This window comes from Pseudophryne corroboree, chromosome 6 (genome assembly GCF_028390025.1).
Source record: "Pseudophryne corroboree isolate aPseCor3 chromosome 6, aPseCor3.hap2, whole genome shotgun sequence".
NCBI lineage: Eukaryota > Metazoa > Chordata > Amphibia > Anura > Myobatrachidae > Pseudophryne > Pseudophryne corroboree.
This window is the reverse complement of record NC_086449.1, coordinates 771,009,963-771,031,883: the sequence shown is the minus strand read 5'-3', so window position 1 is coordinate 771,031,883 and position 21,921 is coordinate 771,009,963. Positions and strand designations below refer to the sequence as shown.

General features: G+C 48.7%; 1 protein-coding gene across 9 annotated transcripts in view; it reads right to left on the bottom strand.

Annotated features, from left to right (window-relative positions):
• The window catches only part of TCOF1 (treacle ribosome biogenesis factor 1), a 231,621-nt gene that overhangs the window by 136,568 nt on the left and 73,132 nt on the right, over positions 1-21,921 (bottom strand). For 6 of the 9 annotated variants that reach the window (XM_063928639.1, XM_063928641.1, XM_063928644.1 and 3 more), the window contains exons 10-15: positions 8,031-8,198; positions 7,656-7,799; positions 7,247-7,510; positions 6,986-7,117; positions 6,172-6,318; positions 2,921-3,109 (exon numbers count right to left, since the gene is read on the bottom strand). In XM_063928639.1, coding sequence (XP_063784709.1) covers positions 2,921-3,109; positions 6,172-6,318; positions 6,986-7,117; positions 7,247-7,510; positions 7,656-7,799; positions 8,031-8,198 — 1,044 coding nt within the window. The remainder of the gene's footprint in view (positions 1-2,920; positions 3,110-6,171; positions 6,319-6,985; positions 7,118-7,246; positions 7,511-7,655; positions 7,800-8,030; positions 8,199-21,921) is intronic. The other 3 variants (XM_063928640.1, XM_063928642.1, XM_063928646.1) reach the window with 3 other exon arrangements.

Genomic DNA, 21,921 nt, shown 5'->3' with positions numbered 1-21,921 from the left:
ATGGCAGGGGATTAAAATACATCCATATAGCCCAGGAGCTATATGTGATGTATTCTGTTTTGCCACCTAAGGTATTCTGTTATATTGCGTCTCAGGGCGCTCCCCCCCCAGCGCCCTGCACCCTCAGTGACCGGAGTGTGAAGTGTGCTGAGAGCAATGGCGCACAGCTGCGGTGCTGTGCGCTACCTTAGTCTGAAGACAGGATGTCTTCTGCCGCCGATTTCACCGGACCTCTTCGTCTCTTCTGGCTCTGTAAGGGGGACGGCGGCGCGGCTCCGGTGACCCATCCAGGCTGAACCTGTGATCGTCCCTCTGGAGCTAGTGTCCAGTAGCCTAAGAAACCCGATCCACTCTGCACTCAGGTGAGTCCGTTTCTTCTCCCCTTAGTCCCACGATGCAGTGAGCCTGTTGCCAGCAGGACTCACTGAAAATAAAAAAAAAACCTAACTAAACTTTTATTCTAAGCAGCTCAGGAGAGCCACCTAGATTGCACCCTTTTCGGCCGGGCACAAAAATCTAACTGAGGCTTGGAGGAGGGTCATAGGGGGAGGAGCCAGTGCACACCACCTGATCCTTAAGCTTTTATTTTGTGCCCCGTCTCCTGCGGAGCCGCTGTTCCCCATGGTCCTTACGGAGTCCCAGCATCCACTAGGACGTCAGAGAAATACCCCTTCCTTTCGAGCACCTGAATGATATCACTAAGCTAATTGAGCATTTACCAATCTATATGTCTGTTTTGAGAGGCAGAGAGGTTCCTGCATTAGGAGGAGGTGCAGGCCCTGACATGCCACATGGAGCATTATGGGGTTGCTCCAAGGTAGGTAGCTCTTAGCTTAGACATATTTTAGTAAGGAGCCATTATCATGTGGCTCCTTGCTGGTTAATATTAGACCCAGATTGGGGTAATGGAGGTGTGAGGTGTGGTGCCTCTGGACTGGCTGGGCTGGATGGCTTTAGTGTGGCATACCTTTACATTCTATTAACACTTTTCACTTATTAATTTTCTAACACTATTTCTCTATTTTAATTACATTTCATGTTTGTATCACCCCCTCTATAGCTTCGGCTTCCTAAATACTAATTTATTAACACTATAGTTTTTTACACTGGTATGCCACGCTGGGCTTTCTGGCTCATTCTGGTGTTTTGGGGTGCCACACCCTGCACCTAGATATAGCGCTAGGGACCCCAAATATACAGAGAGGCCTTGATGCGGCTTTGGGGCTTAACCACACATTTGCGCAAATATGTGTAACGAAGATCTCTGAATTCTATTATCATGTGGGATTTATATCTGGTTACTGTTATCATTCAGGGTGCTGGGGAAACAATTGCCTTTTTTCTTGGTCAAATTTTTTGTGTAAGGAGTCGACACTTGCACGTAATTCCTTCCATAAAGCAATCCACTCAGGTGTCTGCCCCGCAGGGGGTGACATCACTTCTATAGGCATCTGCTCCGCCTCCACATAATTTTCCTCATCAAACATGTCGACACAGCCGTACCGACACACCACACACACACCGGGAATGCTCTAACAGAGGACAGGACCCCACAGAAGCCCTTTGGGGAGACAGAGAGAGAGTATGCCAGCACACACCAGAGCGCTATATAATGCAGGGACTAACTGAATTATGTCCCCTATAGCTGCTATAATATTTACTGCGCCTAAATTTAGTGCACCCCCTCTCTTTTTTACCCTTTTCTGTAGTGTAGACTGCAGGGGAGAGCCAGGGAGCTTCCTTCCAGCGGAGCTGTGAGGGAGAAATGGCGCCAGTGTGCTGAGGGAGATAGCTCCGCCCCTTTTTCGTGGACTTTTCTCCCGCTTTTTTAAGGATTCTGGCAGGGGTAATTATCACATATATAGCCTCTGGGGCTATATATTCTTATTGTTTTGCCAGCCAAGGTGTTTTTATTGCTGCTCAGGGCGCCCCCCCCAGCGCCCTGCACCCTCAGTGACCGGAGTGTGAAGTGTGTATGAGGAGCAATGGCGCACAGCTGCAGTGCTGTGCGCTACCTTGGTGAAGACAGAAGTCTTCATGCCGCCGATTTTCCGGACTTCTTCTTGCTTCTGGCTCTGTAAGGGGGACGGCGGCGCGGCTCCGGGACCTAACACCAAGGCCAGTTCCATGCGGTCGATCCCTCTGGAGCTAATGGTGTCCAGTAGCCTAAGAAGCCCAAGCTACCACCACTTAGGTAGGTTCGCTTCTTCTCCCCTTAGTCCCTCGTTGCAGTGAGCCTGTTGCCAGCAGGTGTCACTGTAAAATAAAAAACCTAAAATATACTTTCTTTCTAAGAGCTCAGGAGAGCCCCTAGTGTGCATCCAGCTCGGCCGGGCACAAAAATATAACTGAGGCTTGGAGGAGGGTCATAGTGGGAGGAGCCAGTGCACACCAGGTAGTCTAAAAGCTTTCTTTTAGTTGTGCCCAGACTCCTGCGGAGCCGCTATTCCCCATGGTCCTTTCGGAGTTCCCAGCATCCACTAGGACGTCAGAGAAAAATAAAAATCTAGGGGGCGTTTTCTACACAGCCCCCTCCACCCCGTGTCCATAGGTCCCCATTATAAAATAACTTAAAACTGTAATACTACCCCCACCCACCTTAGCAGTAAAGAACCACACGTCTTCTAAACACACATGAAAAAAATAAATACAATTCTGCGTTCATCTCCACACATGCAGAGATCAGCTAAATTGCGCAGGGAGAGCATGCGCCACAGAATGTCGCGCGGACGGCATTCTAGGGCGCGATTTCCGTCAGTGATGTTGCCGATCAGAGAAAGCCGCATCACTGTTGAGTCTGGGTACACTAACCATGCTAAGCAAGGCGTCAAAAATAAATAAGCTGGACGCCCAGCACAGGAGACCCTGGCTATAGTTACATGGAAGGTAAACACACCACAATAAAGAGGTGCGACCATACCTTTAGCGTTTCCTCATCATCACTGTCCGTGCTGCTGCTCTCAGAGTCATCCGCTGGTGCCAGCTTCCCAACGGGCGCAGTCTTTGTGGGCACAGAGGCTTTCCCTTTGGCTACAGTGTTCTTGGACAGAATTGACGTCAAAGCACCAGGTGCACCAGTCTTCTGGTTTGTCGGCTGCCGTGGTTTAAAATGAAAAAAAAAAAAAAAAAAAAAAAATTATATAGCCACAATTACCAAGCACAACAGACCACACAGCTTGCTTAATCCTAGTAGCCTACACTGGCAGTACCCGAGACGCTGCTCGCTCTTCCTCACTATCTGATGAGCTGCCCGAGCTCTCGGCTGCAGTACCTGGCTGTGCGTCTGTGACAGCCATGGCCGGACCCCATACACGGCCTCTGGCCGCAGCACCTGTTTGCACTGAGGCTTTTAGGGCTGGCGAAGCACCCTTCCAGGACGCATTATATACCTAGAATTTAATTATAACCGACAGTAACACCGGAAACTGACAAAAGCAAAACCAGTATTTCCACTGAACACAGCACATTCAAAAGGATCAAAAAATACATAAAGACGGGGGGGCGGTGACTACTCCACTAGTGGATGTATTTCATTTGAAGGTATCATATTTACTAAGGTGTCACTGCACTAATATGGGAGCATAGAACCACACATCACAGACGCATACCATCATCCCTGCAACTTGCCTCATTTACCCGGTTACCTGAACCTGATGGTAGTAATGGCTCTATGCTGTTTTCCCCATCCCGGTGACTGCCAAAGCCAGGAAGCAGATTGATGTACAGAAGTGTCCTCATACAGTGAGCATCCTCTTGCCATATGGCACAAGACGTCAGGCGTGACTGGAATACTCAGATAGTGTACTGTATTTTTATTTATATTTTGCATCTTAAGGCGTGTATTCAATTAATTGCCGTATTTTCGACTGGTTGAAAAAACGGCACTTATTCGAAAAAGGGTACTCAATTGTGGGCATTTTTGCCCGTTTTTTTAAATCCATTTTTCACCCCATGCCATTTCACTTTTTTTTCTTTTTACGAATCGGCATGGGCAAAAATTAAGCCAAAAATGGGTTAAAATGCCAAAACACGTGTATCAGTGACAAACGCATCAATACACGTGATTTTCGCCAGTGCCGGATTTTTTCGACCAGTCAAAAAAAACGGCTCGGGCATTGAATAAGGCGAATGTAAATTTGACCTAAAAAGGGGTGAACAGTACCATTTTTTTCGACTGATCGAAAAACTGCACTAATTGTTACCCCCCTCAGTCTCACTGCAGATGCGGCAAAAAGCTGCTCACTGTGTACTAGAGATGCTGAGCTGTGGCTTTAACCGCACAGAAGAGAGGCTTTTTGGTCACTTCCTGCTGAATCTTTTTCTCTGGCAGCAAGGCTGGGAGACACTGGACCATTTAACAGGGGAGGGAACGCTTAGGCTGCCTGACCTGAGAACTGTATGGCCAAAGTAGGCGTCACCGGAGACAAAACTATGAAAATGGAGACAACCTTCCAATTTTTTATCCAGCGGGTCCTTAAAGGATGCAGAGCCCAGAACAGGAAGAGCTGTGTGTTAAGCCAAGCGCGTCACTGCATCAACCTTGGGAGGCAGTTCCCACTTGCACACATGATCTGCTGTAAGATAAAGGGAAGCAAGTTTGCGAGGAACAGATGTCTATCCAGTGCCTTCCAAGCGTCCTCAATGAGATCCGAAAGAACCGAAGGGAAAGTAACGACTTTCCTGCGCTGACACTTGAACAGGCCCACAGCCTACACTTGGGAATCCATACCTAAACAGTCCAGAGAGTGGCGCACTTCCATGCCGGAACAGGCAGAAGACTCCAGTTCTTCACCCTCATGAACGATGACATCTATAAGTTTGACCTCTTCCTCCTACAAATCACAAACTTCTAACACAGGCCTGGCCAACCTGTGGCTCTCCAGCTGTTGTGAAACTACAAATCCCAGCATGCCCTGCCACAGTTTTGTTATTAGGGAATGCTAAAACTGTGGCAGGGCATGCTGGGACGTGTAGTTGCACAACAGCTGGAGGGCCACAGGTTGGCCAGGCCTGTTCTAACGGTCTGGAAGAAGGAAGACAAGCATGTGCCTCAACGCAGCTTAGTAAACTCAAAATATCGTTCCAAATAAGTGGAAACTTCAAACCACAACACTGTGCACTCCTACGTCTGGAGCCAAGGTGGATCAGACACCGATTGAAGAACTGCACAGCCAGGAGCAAGTGACTGTTCCCCGCAGCGAGGAGCCAGGCGCTGTTCTAATCCGATCTTCTCGCTGAAGCGCTACTAGCTTCTTTAAGTCGGAGACCAACTGACCCAGAGCCTGTGCCCACGTCGGATCCTCTAAGGCAGGTGCAGTGCCTCCTGTGCAACACCAGGTGTGCGGACTGACACATCCCAGTCCACATGGTAATTTAACATTACACTTACTGCAAGTTAAAAACCAAAGCCATTGTAGCACTTTTTGCCTTGATGCTTTTGCAAGCAACACGCAGTCAAACTAGAAACAAAAGTAAAAAAAAAAAAAAAAAAAAAAAAAACACACACACCGTACAAAGAAAATATAAATGAAGCCACCTACTAAAAGCTGCTGAGCCCCTTAAAACCTAACACCTCAGGCACTTCTAGAACACTGGCAATCTGGTGTTGCAGGGGGAAGGAGCTTAGGTCTAAACGCTATAGTTAATATTTAAAGTGCCAGCTCCTGCAGATCCAACCTACAACCCATGGTCCAGTGTCCCCCAGTCTTGCTGCCATTGAAATTGGGATTACACCTGTTAGTCACACAATGCACTTCTGTCGCTAATTGTTCTATGTGAAGGAGATGCACATTTTGAGTGAGAAAGACGCTTGACAACAGTCGCCCAGGACCAGGCACGCAGAGGGGGGCTATTTGAAGCCAAAGTATAAGAGGACTCCTCTATATGGTGGATAAGTGTAATTTCTATGGCACAGATGAAACCTTTAGTAAAGCTAGTTTGTAAAACAGTTTCATACTGGGCAATGTGCACAAACCTAAGATGAGGGATAAGCTAGAACCTGGTCCATAATCTACAAAGAAATCTGAAGACCTAAACATGCAATGCGTCAGTATAAAAACGGTATCTGCTGGTGGTGTCCAGGAGAGATCTTCCACAACACATGTACGCACACACTGCATCCTGTACCAGGTCCTCCTCAGTAGAGGAGTCCCTGGTCTCACAGCTACCTACTGAGGACTTTGGGGCTGCGGTGCCTGATGCTGTAGTCTTCTCTTTAGCGTCAATGGCCGGGGAAGCTGCAGGCATTGAGAGCTTCTTAGGGAGGGACATAACTGGTATTTTAGGCTTCGGTGTTCCAGTAAGCTGGGATCCAATTAGCTGAGCATAAAACATACAAGACGATACAATGTGACTGAAGTGCATGTTGCGATTTACTGTATGTTGGGCAGAACAAAGACTAATCTTCCACTAATACCCCTTTTCCACTGCCGGAAATATCCCAGGTTATTACAAATGTAAATGCGCAGCAACCCGGGATATTGCGCACCACACTGAAATTAAAAGCTGGTATTTCAACCTGGATAATGAAGAGGGTTGTACACCCAGCTCGCTGTGCTGTATTAACGGATTACCCGAGTCGATGAGACCCGGGACTCATTCAGTATATAGGAAGAGGTGGCACTTGGTAAACCACCTCTCCAAGCGCTGCCACCAGGACAAGTTACTGGTGATGTCACCAACCCAGGTCACACCTGGGAAGTACCCGTGTACAGGTCCCGGGTGCGACAAGATATTACAGTGGAAAAGAGGCATAACAAAGTAAAATGTATCGAACAGCAAAAGGAAACAAAAAACAAAACAAAAACCACACAAACTTGGAACAGACTCCCTTAAAATATTTGCCACCGACATAGCTCTCTAACTGAGCAGAGATGGCAGGAAAACACAAGCATATACAAGCTGATTTAGAATGTTCGTACACAGAGACAATGTGGCATCTATAGGCAATAAGATGCAGATCCCTGAGCACCCATATTGTTCTCACCGGCTCCACGCTGCTGTCTGATTCGCTGTCCTCCGAGCTGCTCTCTTCATCTGGCGTGAGTGCTGCGGACACTTGAGGTTGTGCCTTTGGAGCTGCGGCCGGTATTGTGGATTTTGGAGTTGCTATAACAGGCTACAAAAAGAAAACAAAACACAAAAACAAAACACATCATAATAAATCACATATCCCTTTATTAATAGACAATTCGCCTGACTAAAAGGACATTAGGTTTGCAGTGCATGGCATCAGTGGACGCTGTACCTTAGGTTCTGCCTCCGCCTCCCCGGAATCACTGGTCTCTGAGCCGTCTGTTGACTGAGGTTTAGCCGCCGCTAACCCTTTACCAGGTATAGCCTTCCCTGCTGAAGGTGCTGAGGCAGGAACAGTATTTACAGGCTCCTCATCGCTATCCGAGTCACTGTCCTCTGAGCTGGTCTCAACAGGTGGTTCGGGGGTTGCGGAAACCTGTGGCTTTCCTTTTCCAGCAACTATTGGTGTAGCCAGTTTTGGAGTGGTTACTGCAGGCTACAGGAGGGAGAGGGAAAAAATAAATAAATATGAACACATTACATAATTGTCGCTGTGTATGGACCTCTCCCGTCAGCCAAGAATAATGGCAGAGCGTGTCACCACTATATGTATACAGTACTGGAGGTCCCTCGCACATTACCTGCTTCTCTTCTGAATCAGAGGAGTCACTGCTCTCTGAATCAGCATCGGAATCTGGAGCATTTGCGCTGGCTGGTGCAGATGGCTTAGCTGCTGGCACTGGTGTGTTTGGAGCGGAATTCCTGACCGGAGCAGCAGAACTGACCTGGAAAAGAAATCCAGATGACTTGCTATAATTCCCTGTACAGAATGTTTAAATAGTGACAGTCATTAAAATCCTTCAACGGGAACTGAAGATGAAGACAAGTTGAGCCACTATGTAACAAATGCATAATGTTGCATTGCTAAATATGACCTGTGTTAACCCAGGTTTTAGAAAGGGGAATAGGCTGGCAACATGAAGACAGACCCACAAGATGTGACGGTGTATGGCTACCTTTGTTAGCGGCTCGCTGTCGCTATCTGACGATTCAGTCTCTGAACTCTCATCGGCTGGCTGGGGTGCTTGCGGTGGGGCTTTGGCCTTTCCAGCTGCAGGTGTTGAGGGAATTGGTGTCACCGGTTGCTTATTCCTCGTGTATGATCGGACGGGAGTAGCAATATTCTGGCAAAGTGCAAACACAGGATTTTTGTAGCATCAGTAAAATCAGTTTTTCCAGTTCTATGATGGACACTGGGGTACACTGGAGGACACTGGGGTACAGACAGTGGAGGAGAAGCGCACCGTCTGGACTGGCTCCTCCCCCCTCCAAACACCAGCAGCCTCAGGAAGCTCAGTTACCAAATCCCATAAGACAAAGCTGGAGAGAAGTAGGAGGAGAAAAACCAAGACTGGACAACAGGCTGCCTTCTGGTATGAAATAACATTGCATACAAGCGGTTTAAACCTAGCCCAATAGGCAGGTATCAAAGATACCCAAAAACTCATGGCTGTTCTTCTCTACCGGTAAAGAAGGTGACTTGAAACACTGGTAACCCCCAGCACACTGGATGACATCAGCAACAGGATTTGATAACTACACTGTGGTAGACATTTCACAGATCTCAGTTGCAAAGGTATGGGAAGACCCCAGGCTTTTATCTATAGCTTCTGCTTCCTAATATCCACTTACACTTTAACCACACACTAGTCTGCTGCACTGGAGTGTCTGGCCCTTGCCGGTTTGCGGGGTGTCATGCCCCGGACCTAGACTTAATGTTAGGGACCCCCCAGTACTATGAGACGTCTTGAAGTGGTCTGGGTGCTTCCCATACCTTTTCAAATGTATGCAACTGAGATCTCTGAAATTTCTACCACCATGTAGTTATCAAATCCTGTTGCTGATGTCACCCAGTGTGCTGGGGGTTACCAATGTTTCTTGTTCAGAATAAACCCTCCCGTTCATGCACCTGGATAACATTACTAATTGGACAAGAGCAGTTACCAAACCTCTTATCCCCGCGGACCTGCCCGTTGCTGCCCCCCCCCCACCCCCTAATGTCTGAGTAAACAGTTGCAGGTGTCCATTTTTTTGCACACCCACAACTCATACTGAATTCAGCCCTTATTTTGCTGAATGTTGTTCCTGTACATTAACAAAGGGCATAGTATTTATGCTATTTGTAAATGTTGATGGTGAAACGGGCCAGAGGCTTGCGCGAGTAGGAGATGGCTCCATAGGGGCAGATATTTGGACGCTACAGCTGCAGGTACACGGTCGGGTGCAAACAGAAAAGCGTTGACTTGGTACTCTGCCCCATGGGCCACACTGGTGGCCATTCAGTGCGGAAAGTGGCCCGACAGTAAGTGGCAACAAATCTTATGGTGGCGCCCAGGCAGGATTTCCATCCCAGGCAGAAATGACTGCGGGTTAGGTTAGGGTGAGGTATGTAGACTTGGACATAAGCTGTTACTGGCCAATAAAGGAGCACGCTCAGTACATCTCCCCCTAGTGCTGAGGGATCCGATCACCACCATCCTGTTGTAGAACACTTGGCCTTATGAGGAAAATTAGGCAAGGACTACATTCACAGGCAGCAGCGCTAAGCCTACCCACAGTAGTCTGCACATCGTATAGGAAAGTCAGCCTTGGGCAGTATGTCCTCTGACAGGATTCAGCGTTGGCTGCAGCGTCCCCCAGTGTGGTTACCAACCATCCAGCCAAGGAAAGCACTTCCAGTTCTGGAAGACACCAAATGGCACTGCAAGGCAGCGAGGGCTCCTGCGATGAGTAACCCATCACTAGGCCCCGAACCCATCCTCAGCCACACCTTGCTATTAATGGAGGCATCAGCCCAGACACAATCCCGTGTAGGAAGTGGTGGGTACCTCGGAGGTGTCCCACGTAGCGAGCAGACTCCAGCAGCTAGAGTCCGCTCGGCATGAACAGAAAGCAAAATTTAAAAAAGGAAAGAAAAAAGCCGGCTTCCCAGTATCTTGGGGAACATCCGCTCGGCTCCAATGGGCATTTTAGCTATAAATGCTAAGGCTGCTGAGATATGGAGGGGGAAGAAGAAAAAATAGGATTTTAATACCTACCGGTAAAACCTTTTCTCTTAGTCCGTAGAGAATGCTGGGGATGCTTCAAGAACCATGGGGTATAGACGGGATCCGCAGGAGACATGGGCACTTTAAGACTTTGAATGGGTGTGAACTGGCTCCTCCCTCTTCTATGCCTCTCCTCCAGACTCCAGTTATAGGAACTGTGCCCAGGGAGACGGACATTTCGAGTAAAAGGATTTATTGTTAAACTAAGGGTGAGATACATACCAGCTCACACCACAAAACACACCGTACAACACGGCATTTTACGCAAGTCCAGTCAACGGCATGAACAATGGCAGCAACAGGCTAACCATAACAGAAACACAACCTGTGTGCAACACAACCAATACTATTAAGCAAGTACTGTAGATAGAGTCTGCACTGGGACGGGCGCCCAGCATCCTCTACGGACTAAAAGAAAAGGATTTACTGTTAGGTATTAAAATCCTATTTTCTCATATGTCCTAGAGGATGCTGGGGACGCTTCAAGAACCATGGGGTTTATACCAAAGCTCCAGAACGGGCGGGAGAGTGCGGACGACTCTGCAGCACTGATTGACCAAACATGAGGTCCTCAACAGCCAGGGTATCAAACTTGTAGAATTTTGCAAAGGTGTTTGAACCCGACCAAGTAGCCGCTCGGCAAAGCTGCAACGCCGAGACCCCCCCGGGCCGCAGCCCAAGATGAGCCCACCTTCCTGGTAGAGTGGGCCTTCACTGACTTCGGTAACGGCAATCCAGCCGTAGAATGAGCAGTCTGAATCGTAGTACAGATCCAGCGTGCAATAGTCTGTTTAGAAGCAGGTGCCCCAATCTTGTTGGGATCATACAGGACAAACAGAGCGTCTGTTTTCCTAAGTTGAGCCGTCCTAGAGACATAAATCTTCAAAGCCCTAACCACATTGAGGGATTTTGACTCGGCGAAGGCGGCCGTAGCCACAGGCACCACAATAGGTTGGTTCATGTGGAACTCTGAAACCACCTTCGGTAGAAACTGTTGACGAGTCCTCAACTCCGCTCTATCTTCATGGAAGATTAAATAAGGGCTCTTGTGAGACAAGGCCGCTAACTCAGACACCCGCCTTGCGGATACCAAGTCTAACAGCATGACCACTTTCCACGTGAGAAATTTCAGCTCTATCTTCTGTAGAGGTTCAAACCAATGAGATTGAAGGAACTGTAACACCACGTTAAGATCCCATGGTGCCACTGGGGGCACAAATGGAGGTTGGATGTGCAGCACACCTTTCACAAAAGTCAACTTCCGGAAGGGAGGCCAATTCTCTTTGAAAGAAAATTGATAAGGCCGAAATTTGCACTTTAATTGAGCCTAACTTTAGACCCGCATCCACACCTGCTTGCAGAAAATGGAGAAACTGACCTAGCTGAAACTCTTCCGCAGGAGCCTTCTTGGATTCACACCAAGACACATTTCCTCCAAATACGGTGATCATGTTCGCAGTCACTTCTTTTCTAGCCTGAAGAAGTGTGGGAATGACTTCACTGGGAATACCCTTTCGGGCTAGGATACGACGCTCAACCGCCAAACGAAGACGCGGCAGGTCTTGGAACACACACGGCCCCTGCTATAACAGATACTCTCGTAGAGGAAGAGGCCAGGGATCTCCCATGAGTAATTCCTGAAGATTTGGATACCAAGCCCTTCTTGGCCAGTCCGGAACAATGAGGATTGTCTGAACCTTTGTTCTTCTTATGATCTTCAGCACCTTTGGAATGAGTGGAAGCGGAGGGAACACGTACACAGACTGAAACACCCATGGCGTCACTAGGGCGTCCACTGCTATTGCTTGAGGGTCTCTCGACCTGGAACAATATCTCTGAAGTTTCTTGTTCAGTCGGGACGCCATCATGTCTATTTGAGGAATTCCCCAAAGACTTGTCACTTCTGCAAAGACCTCTTGATGAAGACCCCACTCTCCAGGATGGAGATTGTGTCTGCTGAAGTCTGCTTCCCAGTTGTCCACTTCTGGAATGAATATTGTCAACAGAGCGCTTGTATGTCTTTCCGCCCAGCGGAGAATTTTTGTGGCCTCCGACATTGCTGCTCTGCTCTTTGTTCCGCCCTGGCGGTTTATGTGCGCCACTGCTGTCACATTGTCCGACTGGATCAGGACGGGCAGGTTGCGAAGAAGATGTTCCGCTCGAAGAAGGCCGTTGTAAATAGCCCTTAACTCCAACAGGTTTATGTGTAGAGAAATTTCCTGGCTTGACCATCTTCCCTGGAAAGTTCCCCCTGTGTGACTGCTCCCCAGCCTCGAAGACTCGCATCCGTGGTCACTAGGATCCAATCCTGAACCCCGAACCTGTGCCCCACTAGGTGGTGAGAGCTGTGCAGCCACCACAGGAGTGAGATTCTGGTCTTGGAGGACAGAATTATTTTCCGGTGCATGTGCAGATGAGATCCAGACCACTTGTCCAACAGATCCCACTGAAACACTCTGGCATGGAACCTGCCAAATGGAATGGCCTCGTAGGCCGCCACCATCTTCCCCAGCACTCGAGTGCATTGATGGATTGACATTCTCGCTGGCTTCAGAATTTGTTTGACCAGACTCTGAATTTCTAGAGCCTTCTCTTCTGGAAGAAAAAAAACTCTGTACTTCTGTGTCCAGAATCATTCTCAAAAACGACAGTCGTTTTGGCGGACTCAACTGTGACTTTGGCAAGTTTAGGAGCCAACCATGCTGTTGCAGAACTGTCAGGGAAATCGTAATGTTCTGCAGTAATTGGTCCCTGGATCTCGCCTTTATCAGGAGATCGTCCAAGTGCGGGATAATTGTGACTCCTTACTTGCGCAGGAGAACTATAATTTCCGTCATGACCTTGGTGAAAACCCTCGGAGCCGTGGACAGACCAAACGGCAACGTCTGAAATTGGTAATGACAATCCTGAATGGCAAACCTCAGGTAAGCTTGATGTGGAGGATATATGGGGACGTGTAAGTAGGCGTCCTTTATGTCCACCGACACCATAAAATCCCCCTCCTCCAGACTGGAGATCACTGCTCTGAGAGATTCCATCTTGAATTTGATTTTTTTCAGATAGAAAGTGAGGGAATTTAGGTTCAGAATTGGTCTGACCGAGCCGTCCGGCTTCGGGACCACGAAGAGGCTCGAATAAAAACCTTCTCCCTGTTGTAACGGGGGCACCTTGACAATGACTTGATTTTGACACAGCTTTTGTATTGCATCGCATACTACCTCCCTGTCCGGAAGAGAAGCTGGTAAGGCAGATTTGAAAAATCGGTGAGGGGGAACGTCTTGAAACTCCAGTTTGTACCCTTGGGACACTATTTCTAATACCCAAGGATCCAGGCCCGAACGAACCCAGACCTGACTGAAGAGTTGGAGACGTGCCCCCACTGGTGCGGACTCCCGCAGAGGAGTCCCAGCGTCATGCGGTGGATTTGGCAGAAGCCGGAGAGCTCCTAGGGGATAGACCCACAGTAAAGCCTGTCAGAGAAACACAGATGGAGTTTGCCAGCTCACAACCCAGCACCTATACCGGTACTGAAATGGTTTATACAATGCCTCAGACCTGTTAGCGCTTTTATTATTATTAAACCAGCACCAAATTAACTGTGCCCCCCCCCCCCTTCCCGTTTTGCACCCTGTTACTTGTACAGCAGTGTAGGAGGGCAGGACCAGCGTCTCTGCAGCTCTGTGAAGAGTAAATGGCGCTGATGAGAGATGTGAGGGCTAAGCCACGCCCCCTTAATGGTGCGCTTCAGCCCCGCTATTTTTCAAATATTTATACTGGCGGGGGACCGGATTCAGTGCCCAGGCACTATCTACCACTTATGCCAGTCAATTAAATGAGGATTTATGCTGCCCAGGGCGCCCCCCCCCGCGCCCTGCACCCTGTAGTGCCGCTGTGAGTGTGGGAGCATGGCGCGCAGCGCAGCCGCTGTGCGGTACCTCAAAGCAGGCACTGAAGTCTTCTGATCTTCTTCTACTCACCCGACTTCTGACTTCTGGCTCTGCAAGGGGGGTGACGACGGGCTCCGGGAACGAGCATCTAGGCGTACCTAGCGATCAGACCCTCAGGAGCTAATGGTGTCCTCTAGCCGAAGAAGCAGAGCCTTGAAACTCACAGAAGTAGGCCTGCTTCTCTCCCCTCACTCCCACGATGCAGGGAGACTGTTGCCAGCAGGTCTTCCTGAAAATAAAAAACCTAACAAAAAAGTATTTTTCAGAGAAACTCAGGAGAGCTCCTCAGTGTGCATCCAGTCTCAATGGGCACAGAATCTAACTGGAGTCTGGAGGAGAGGCATAGAGGGAGGAGCCAGTTCACACCCATTCAAAGTCTTAAAGTGCCCATGTCTCCTGCGGCTCCCGTCTATACCACATGGTTCTTGAAGCGTCCCCAGCATCCTCTAGGACGTATGAGAAATTCAGACTTTTTTAGTGCCAGGTCCTTCCACCACGGCCTATTCCCCCATTATACTCCAGTGCCCTCCCAGTGTATGAAGGAGAAATAACTAGCATATCTTCACACAGCAATCTGTACAATTCTAAGACCTTTTATACTGCTTTGTGTATAAAAATTTCTGCATGTTGCATATTTATCAAATAGCATACAGATATAGGGACTTTTGTTTAGTTACCGTAAAATCTCTTTCTCTGAGTCCATCTGGGGGACGCTGTGCCGTTACTTGTGGGTTAGAGGTGTGTGGTTGTGGAGTTTGGCACAGAACTATTCAAAACCTGACTCCTCCCCCCTCTAACCCCTCCCATCTCCTTCCTGCCTAGTCAGTACCTCAGTTAACGTTTAGCCAAGCCAAAGGAGATAGACCGAAAAAAATGTAACCGGTTAAACCAGACAAACCCATGGGAGGGATCGCAGCGTCCCCCAGATGGACTCCGAGAAAGATTTTACGGTAAGTAAACAAAAATCCCTATTTCTCTGTCATCCATCTGGGGTACGCTGCGCCGTTACTTGTGGGATTTCCCAAAGCAAGCTAATGAGAGGAGGGAGACGGTGACGGCATAGCTGTCTGTAAAATACGACGCCCAACAGAGGCAGTCTCCAAACCAAAAGTATGAAAACGGTAAAACTTTGTGAAAGTATGGACCGACGACCAGGTCGCCGCCCTGCACAGCTGCTCAATAGATGCGCCACCGCGAACAGCCCAAGAGGCTCCAACAGCTCTAGTCGAATGAGCCCTAATTGAGTCAGGAACCGAAACATTTGAAGACACGTACGCCTGTCTGATGGCCGAATTTACCCAACGGCCCACAGTGTTCTTGGAAGCCGGCCAACCTCGTTTGGGAGCATCAATCAATACCAACAAAGTATCCGTGCGAGACAAATAAACACGTAAGGCCCGAACTACATCCAGTAGGGCCAAATGGGAGGTCTCCCCGGGAGAAAACGACGGAGTAAATGCTGGAAGGACAATGTCCTGATTTAAATGGAATGCTGAAACAACCTTTGGAAGGAAAATAAGAATTTACTCACCGGTAATTCTATTTCTCGTAGTCCGTAGTGGATGCTGGGAACTCCGTAAGGACCATGGGGAATAGCGGGCTCCGAAGGAGGCTGGGCACTCTAGAAAGATCTTAGACTACCTGGTGTGCACTGGCTCCTCCCACTATGACCCTCCTCCAAGCCTCAGTTAGGTACTGTGCCCGGACGAGCGTACACAATAAGGAAGGATTTTGAATCCCGGGTAAGACTCATACCAGCCACACCAATCACACCGTACAACTCGTGATATGAAACACAGTTAACAGTATGAAACAATAGAGCCTCTCAACAGATGGCTCAACAATAACCCGATTTAGTTAACAATAACTATGTACAAGTAATGCAGATAAACCGCACTTGGGATGGGCGCCCAGCATCCACTACGGACTACGAGAAATAGAATTACCGGTGAGTAAATTCTTATTTTCTCTAACGTCCTAGTGGATGCTGGGAACTCCGTAAGGACCATGGGGATTATACCAAAGCTCCCAAACGGGCGGGAGAGTGCGGATGACTCTGCAGCACCGAATGAGAGAACTCCAGGTCCTCCTCAGCCAGGGTATCAAATTTGTAGAATTTTGCAAACGTGTTTGCCCCTGACCAAGTAGCTGCTCGGCAAAGTTGTAAAGCCGAGACCCCTCGGGCAGCCGCCCAAGATGAGCCCACCTTCCTTGTGGAATGGGCATTGACAGATTTTGGCTGTGTCAGGCCTGCCACAGTATGTGCAAGCTGAATTGTACTACAAATCCAACGAGCAATAGTCTGCTTAGAAGCAGGAGCACCCAGCTTGTTGGGTGCATATAGGATAAACAGCGAGTCAGATTTTCTGACTCCAGCCGTCCTGGAAACATATATTTTCAGGGCCCTGACAACGTCTAGCAACTTGGAGTCCTCCAAATCCTTAGTAGCCGCAGGCACCACAATAGGCTGGTTCAGGTGAAACGCTGACACCACCTTAGGGAGAAATTGGGGACGAGTCCTCAATTCTGCCCTATCCATATGGAAAATCAAATAAGGGCTTTTACAACACAAAGCCGCCAATTCTGATACTCGCCTGGCAGAAGCCAAGGCCAATAACATAACCACCTTCCATGTGAGATATTTCAGATCCACGGTTTTTAGTGGTTCAAACCAAAGTGATTTTAAGAAAACTCAACACCACGTTGAGATCCCAAGGTGCCACAGGAGGCACAAACGGGGGCTGACTATGCAGCACTCCTTTTATAAATGTCTGAACTTCAGGTACTGAAGCTAGTTCTTTTTTGAAAGAAAATCGACAGAGCCGAGATCTGTACCTTAATGGAACCCAATTTAAGGCCCATAGTCACTCCTGCTTATAGGAAATGCAGAAATCGACCTAGTTGAAATTCCTCTGTTGGGGCCCTTTCGGCCTCACACCATGCAACATATTTTCGCCATATGCGTTGATAATGAGTTGCTGTAACCACTTTCCTGGCTTTAGTAAGCGTAGGAATTACTTCCTCCGGAATACCCTTTTCCTTCAGGATCCGGCGTTCAACCGCCATGCCGTCAAACGCAGCCGCGGTAAGTCTTGGAACAGACAGGGCCCCTGCTGCCGCAGGTCCTGACTGAGTGGCAGAGGCCATTGGTCCTCTGATATAAATTCTTGAAGTTCTGGGTACCAAGCTCTTCTTGGCCATCCACGAGTATCGTTCTTACTCCTCGCCTTCTTATTATTCTCAGTACCTTTGGTATGAGAGGCAGAGGGGAGAACACCTAAACCGACTGGTACACCCACGGTGTTACCAGAGCGTCCATAGCTATCGCCTGAGGGTCCCTTGACCTGGAGCAATATCTTTTTTAGCTTTTTGTTAAGGCGGGACGCCATCATGTCCACCTGTGGCCTTTCCCAATGGTGTACAATCCTATTGGAAGACTTCTGGAGGAAGTCCCCATTCTCCCGGGTGGAGGTCGTGTCTGTTGAGAAGATCTGCTTCCCAGATGTCCACTCCGGGAATGAACACTGCTGACAGTGCTAACACATGATTTTCCGCCTATCGGAGAATCCTTGTGGCTTCTGCCATCGCCATCCTGCTTTTTGTGCCGCCCTGTTGATTACATGAGCGACTGCCGTGATGTTGTCTGATTGGATCAGTACCGGCTGGTTTTGAAGCAGAGGCCTTGCTGGCCTCAGGGCATTGTAAATGGCCCTCAGATCCAGAATATTTATGTGTAGGGAAATAACCTGACTTGACCAAAGTCCCTGGAAGTTTCTTCCCTATGCGACTGCCCCCCAGCCTCAAAGACTGGAATCCATGGTCACTAGGACCTAGTCCTGTATGCCGAACCTGCGGCCCTCTTGAAGATGGGCACTCTGCAGCCACCACAGTAGAGATACCCTGGTCCTTGGAGACAGGGTTATCAGCCTATGCATCGGAAGATGAGATCCAGGCCACTTGTCCAACAGGTCCCTCTGAAAAGTTCTTGTATGGAACCTGCCTAATGGGATTGCTTCGTAAGAAGCTACCATTTTTCCCAGGACTCGCGTGCAATGATGCACCGCTACCTATTTTGGTTTTCAGGAGGTCTCTGACTAGAGATGACAACTCCTTGGCTTTCTCCTCCGGGAGAAACACTATTTCTGGTTTATGTCCAGAACCATCCCCAGGAACAGTAGACGTGTCATAGGAACCAGCTGTGACTTTGGACTGTTTAGAATCCACCTATGCTGTTGTAGCACTTTCCAAAATAGTGCTACCCCGACTACCAACTGCTCCTTGGACCTCGCCCTTATAACGAGATTGTCCAATTACGGGATAATTACAACTCCCTTTTTTTGAAGGAGTATCATCATTTCGGCCATTACCTTGATAAAACACCCTCGGTGCCATGTACAGTCCAAACGGCAGTGTCTGGACTTGGTAATGGTAATCCTGTACCACAAATCTGAGGTACTCCTGGCGAGGATGGTAAATGGGGACATGCAGGTAAGCATCCTTGATGTCCCGGGATACCATGTAATCCCCCTCGTCCAGGCTTGCAATAACCGCCCTGAGCGATTCCATCTTGAACTTGAATTTTTTTATGTTCAAGGATTTTAAATATAAAATGGGTCACACCGAACCATGCGGTTTCGGTACCCCAACCCGTGTGGAATAGTAACCCCGTCCTTGTTGAAGTAGGGGCACCTTGAGTATTACCTGCTGGGAATACCGCTTATTAATTGCCTCTAGCACAGCCTCCCTGCTTGAGGGAGTTGTCAGCAAGGCATATTTTAGGAAACGGCTGGGGGGAGACATCTCTAATTCCAGCTTGTACCCCTGAAATACTACTTGGAAGAAACAGGGATCCACCTGTGAGCGAGCCCACTAATTGCTGAAATTTTTGAGGCGGCCCCCCACCGTACCTGGCTACACCTGTGGAGCACCCGCGTCATGGTGTGTACTCACAGGAGGCGGGGGAAGAATCTTGATTCTGGGAACAGGCTGACTGGTGCAGCTTTTTCCCTCTACCCTTGTCTCTGTACAGAAAGGAAGCGCCGTTTGACCCGCTTGCTTTTCTGAAGCCGAAAGGACTGTACCTTTTTCTGTGAGGAAACCTGAGGTAAAATTATTTCTTCCCAGCAGTTGCTGTGGATACGAGGTCCCAGAGACCATCCCCAAATAATTCCTCACTCTTATAAGGCTCTCTATGTGCTTTTTAAGTCAGCATCACCTGTCCAGTGACAGGTCTCTAATACCCTCCTGACAGAATGGACATTACATTTATTTTGGATGCCAGCCGGCAAAATATCCCTCTGTGCATCCCCCATATATAAGACAACGTCTTTAATATGTTTTTATGTTTGCCAACTAGTATCCCTGTTTGACAGGGTCACCGACCACGCTGCAGCAGCACTATCTGCAGGTCTCAGTCTAGTACCTGAGTGTGTAAATACAGACTTCAGGATAGCCTCCTGTTTTTTTTTTTTTTTTTTTTTTTATCAACAGGTACCTATTAAAGTGGCCGTATCCTAAGACGGCAGTGCCACCTTTTTTGACAAACGTGTGAGCGCCTTATCCACCCTAGGGGATATCTCCCAGCGTAACTTATCCTCCTGGCGGGAAAGAGTACGCCATCAGTAACTTTTTATAAATTACCAGTTTCTTAACGGGGGAACCCACGCTTTTCACACACTTCATTTATTCATCTGATGGGGGAACAAAACACTGCCTGTTTTTTCTCCCCAAACCTAAAACCCATTTATAGAGGTTAAAGTCAGAAATGTATAACACATTTTTTATTGCCGGGATCAAGTCACGGATTGGATTGTGTATATGTCTCCACCTTGTCGACACTGGAGTCAGACTCCGTGTCGACATCTGTGTCTGCCATCTGAGAGAGCGGGCGTTTTTGAGCCCCTGATGGCCTTTGAGACGCCTGGGCAGGCGCGGGCTGCGAAGCCGGCTGTCCCACTGCTGTTACGTCATCCACCCTTTTATGTAAGGAGTTGACACTGTCGGTTAATACCTTTTACCTCTCTATCCACTCTGGTGTCGGCCCCACAGGGGGCAACATCACATATATCGGCCTCTGTTCCGTCACCATATAAGCCTCCTCATTCAACATGTCGACACAGCCATACCGACACACTGCAGACACACAGGGAATGCTCTAAACGAGGACAGGACCCACAAAAGCCCTTTGGGGGGACAGAGTGAGAGTATGCCAGCACACACCAGAGCGCTATATACTGCAGGGACTAACTGAGTTATGTCCCCTATAGCTTTATATCTATATATATAATGTATACTGCGCCTAAATTTAGTGCCCCCTCTCTCTTTTTTTAACCCTTGTAGACTGCAGGGGAGAGCCAGGGAGCTTCCCTCCAACGGAGCTGTGAGGGAAAATGGCGCCAGTGTGCTGAGGAGATAGGCTCCGCCCCTTTTTCGCGGCCTATTCTCCCGTTTTTTATGGACTTCTGGCAGGGGTATTTACCTCATATATAGCCCCTGGGGCTATATATTGAGGTATTTTTGCCAGCCAAGGTGTTTTTATTGCTGCCTCAGGGCGCCCCCCCCCAGCGCCCTGCACCCTCAGTGACCGGAGTATGAAGTGTGTGAGAGGAGCAATGGCGCACAGCTGCAGTGCTGTGCGCTACCTTGGTGAAGACTGAGTCTTCATGCCGCCGATTTTCCGGACCATCTTCTTGCTTCTGGCTCTGTAAGGGGGACGGCGGCGCGGCTCCGGGACCGAACATCAAGGCTGGGCCTGCGGTCGATCCCTCTGGAGCTAATGGTGTCCAGTAGCCTAAGAAGCCCAATCCGGCTGCAAGCAGGCGAGTTCGCTTCTTCTCCCCTTAGTCCCTCGCTGCAGTGAGCCTGTTGCCAGCAGGTCTCACTGAAAAGAACAAATTCTAAGACTATAACTTTCTAAGAGCTCAGGAGAGCCCCTAGTGTGCATCCAACCTCGGCCGGGCACGAAATCTAACTGAGGCTTGGAGGAGGGTCATAGTGGGAGGAGCCAGTGCACACCAGGTAGTCTAAGATCTTTCTAGAGTGCCCAGCCTCCTTCGGAGCCCGCTATTCCCCATGGTCCTTACGGAGTTCCCAGCATCCACTAGGACGTTAGAGAAAGAAGGCTTAGTTCGCAGAACCACCCGGTTCTCATGAAACACTAATAAAGGCGGCCTGCAAGAAAGGGCCGCCAATTCAGACACTCGTCTAGCTGAAGCAATAGCTAAAAGAAAAACAACTTTTAGTGTTAGATAACGCAGTTCTACAGATTCCAAGGCTCAAATGGAGATTTTTGAAGGGCCGTAAGGACCAAGTTCAAATTCCAGGGAGGAACAAAAGGTGGTTGAATCCTAAGTACTCCCTGAAGGAATGACAACCTCTGGAATGATCGCTAGTCTCTTTTGAAAAAGAACAGACAAGGCCGAAACCTGACCCTTCAGTGAAGAAAGCCTCAGACCCTTCTCGAGGCCCTCTTGAAGGAAAGATAGCAGGCGCGGAAGTCTAAACAAATGCGGAGTTAACCCCCGCTTTTCGCACCAAGCAATGTAAATATGCCATACTCTATGGTAAATGCCAGAAGTCACCGGTTTCCTAGCCCGAATCATCGTCTGCACAACAGAACGAGAAAGACCTTTTGCTTTTAAAATGTTGGATTCAAGAACCAAGCCGTCAAAGCCAGCAGACTTAAATCTGGGTGGCGACAAGGCCCTTGAAGAAGAAGATCTGGTCGCAGGGGGAGACTAAAGGGGTCTCCGACGACCATGCTCCGCAGAAGAGTGTACCACTGTCGGCGTGGCCAATCTGGAGCCACCAGAATTATTGTGAGACCTTCTCGCCAAATGTGTTGAAGTAGACGA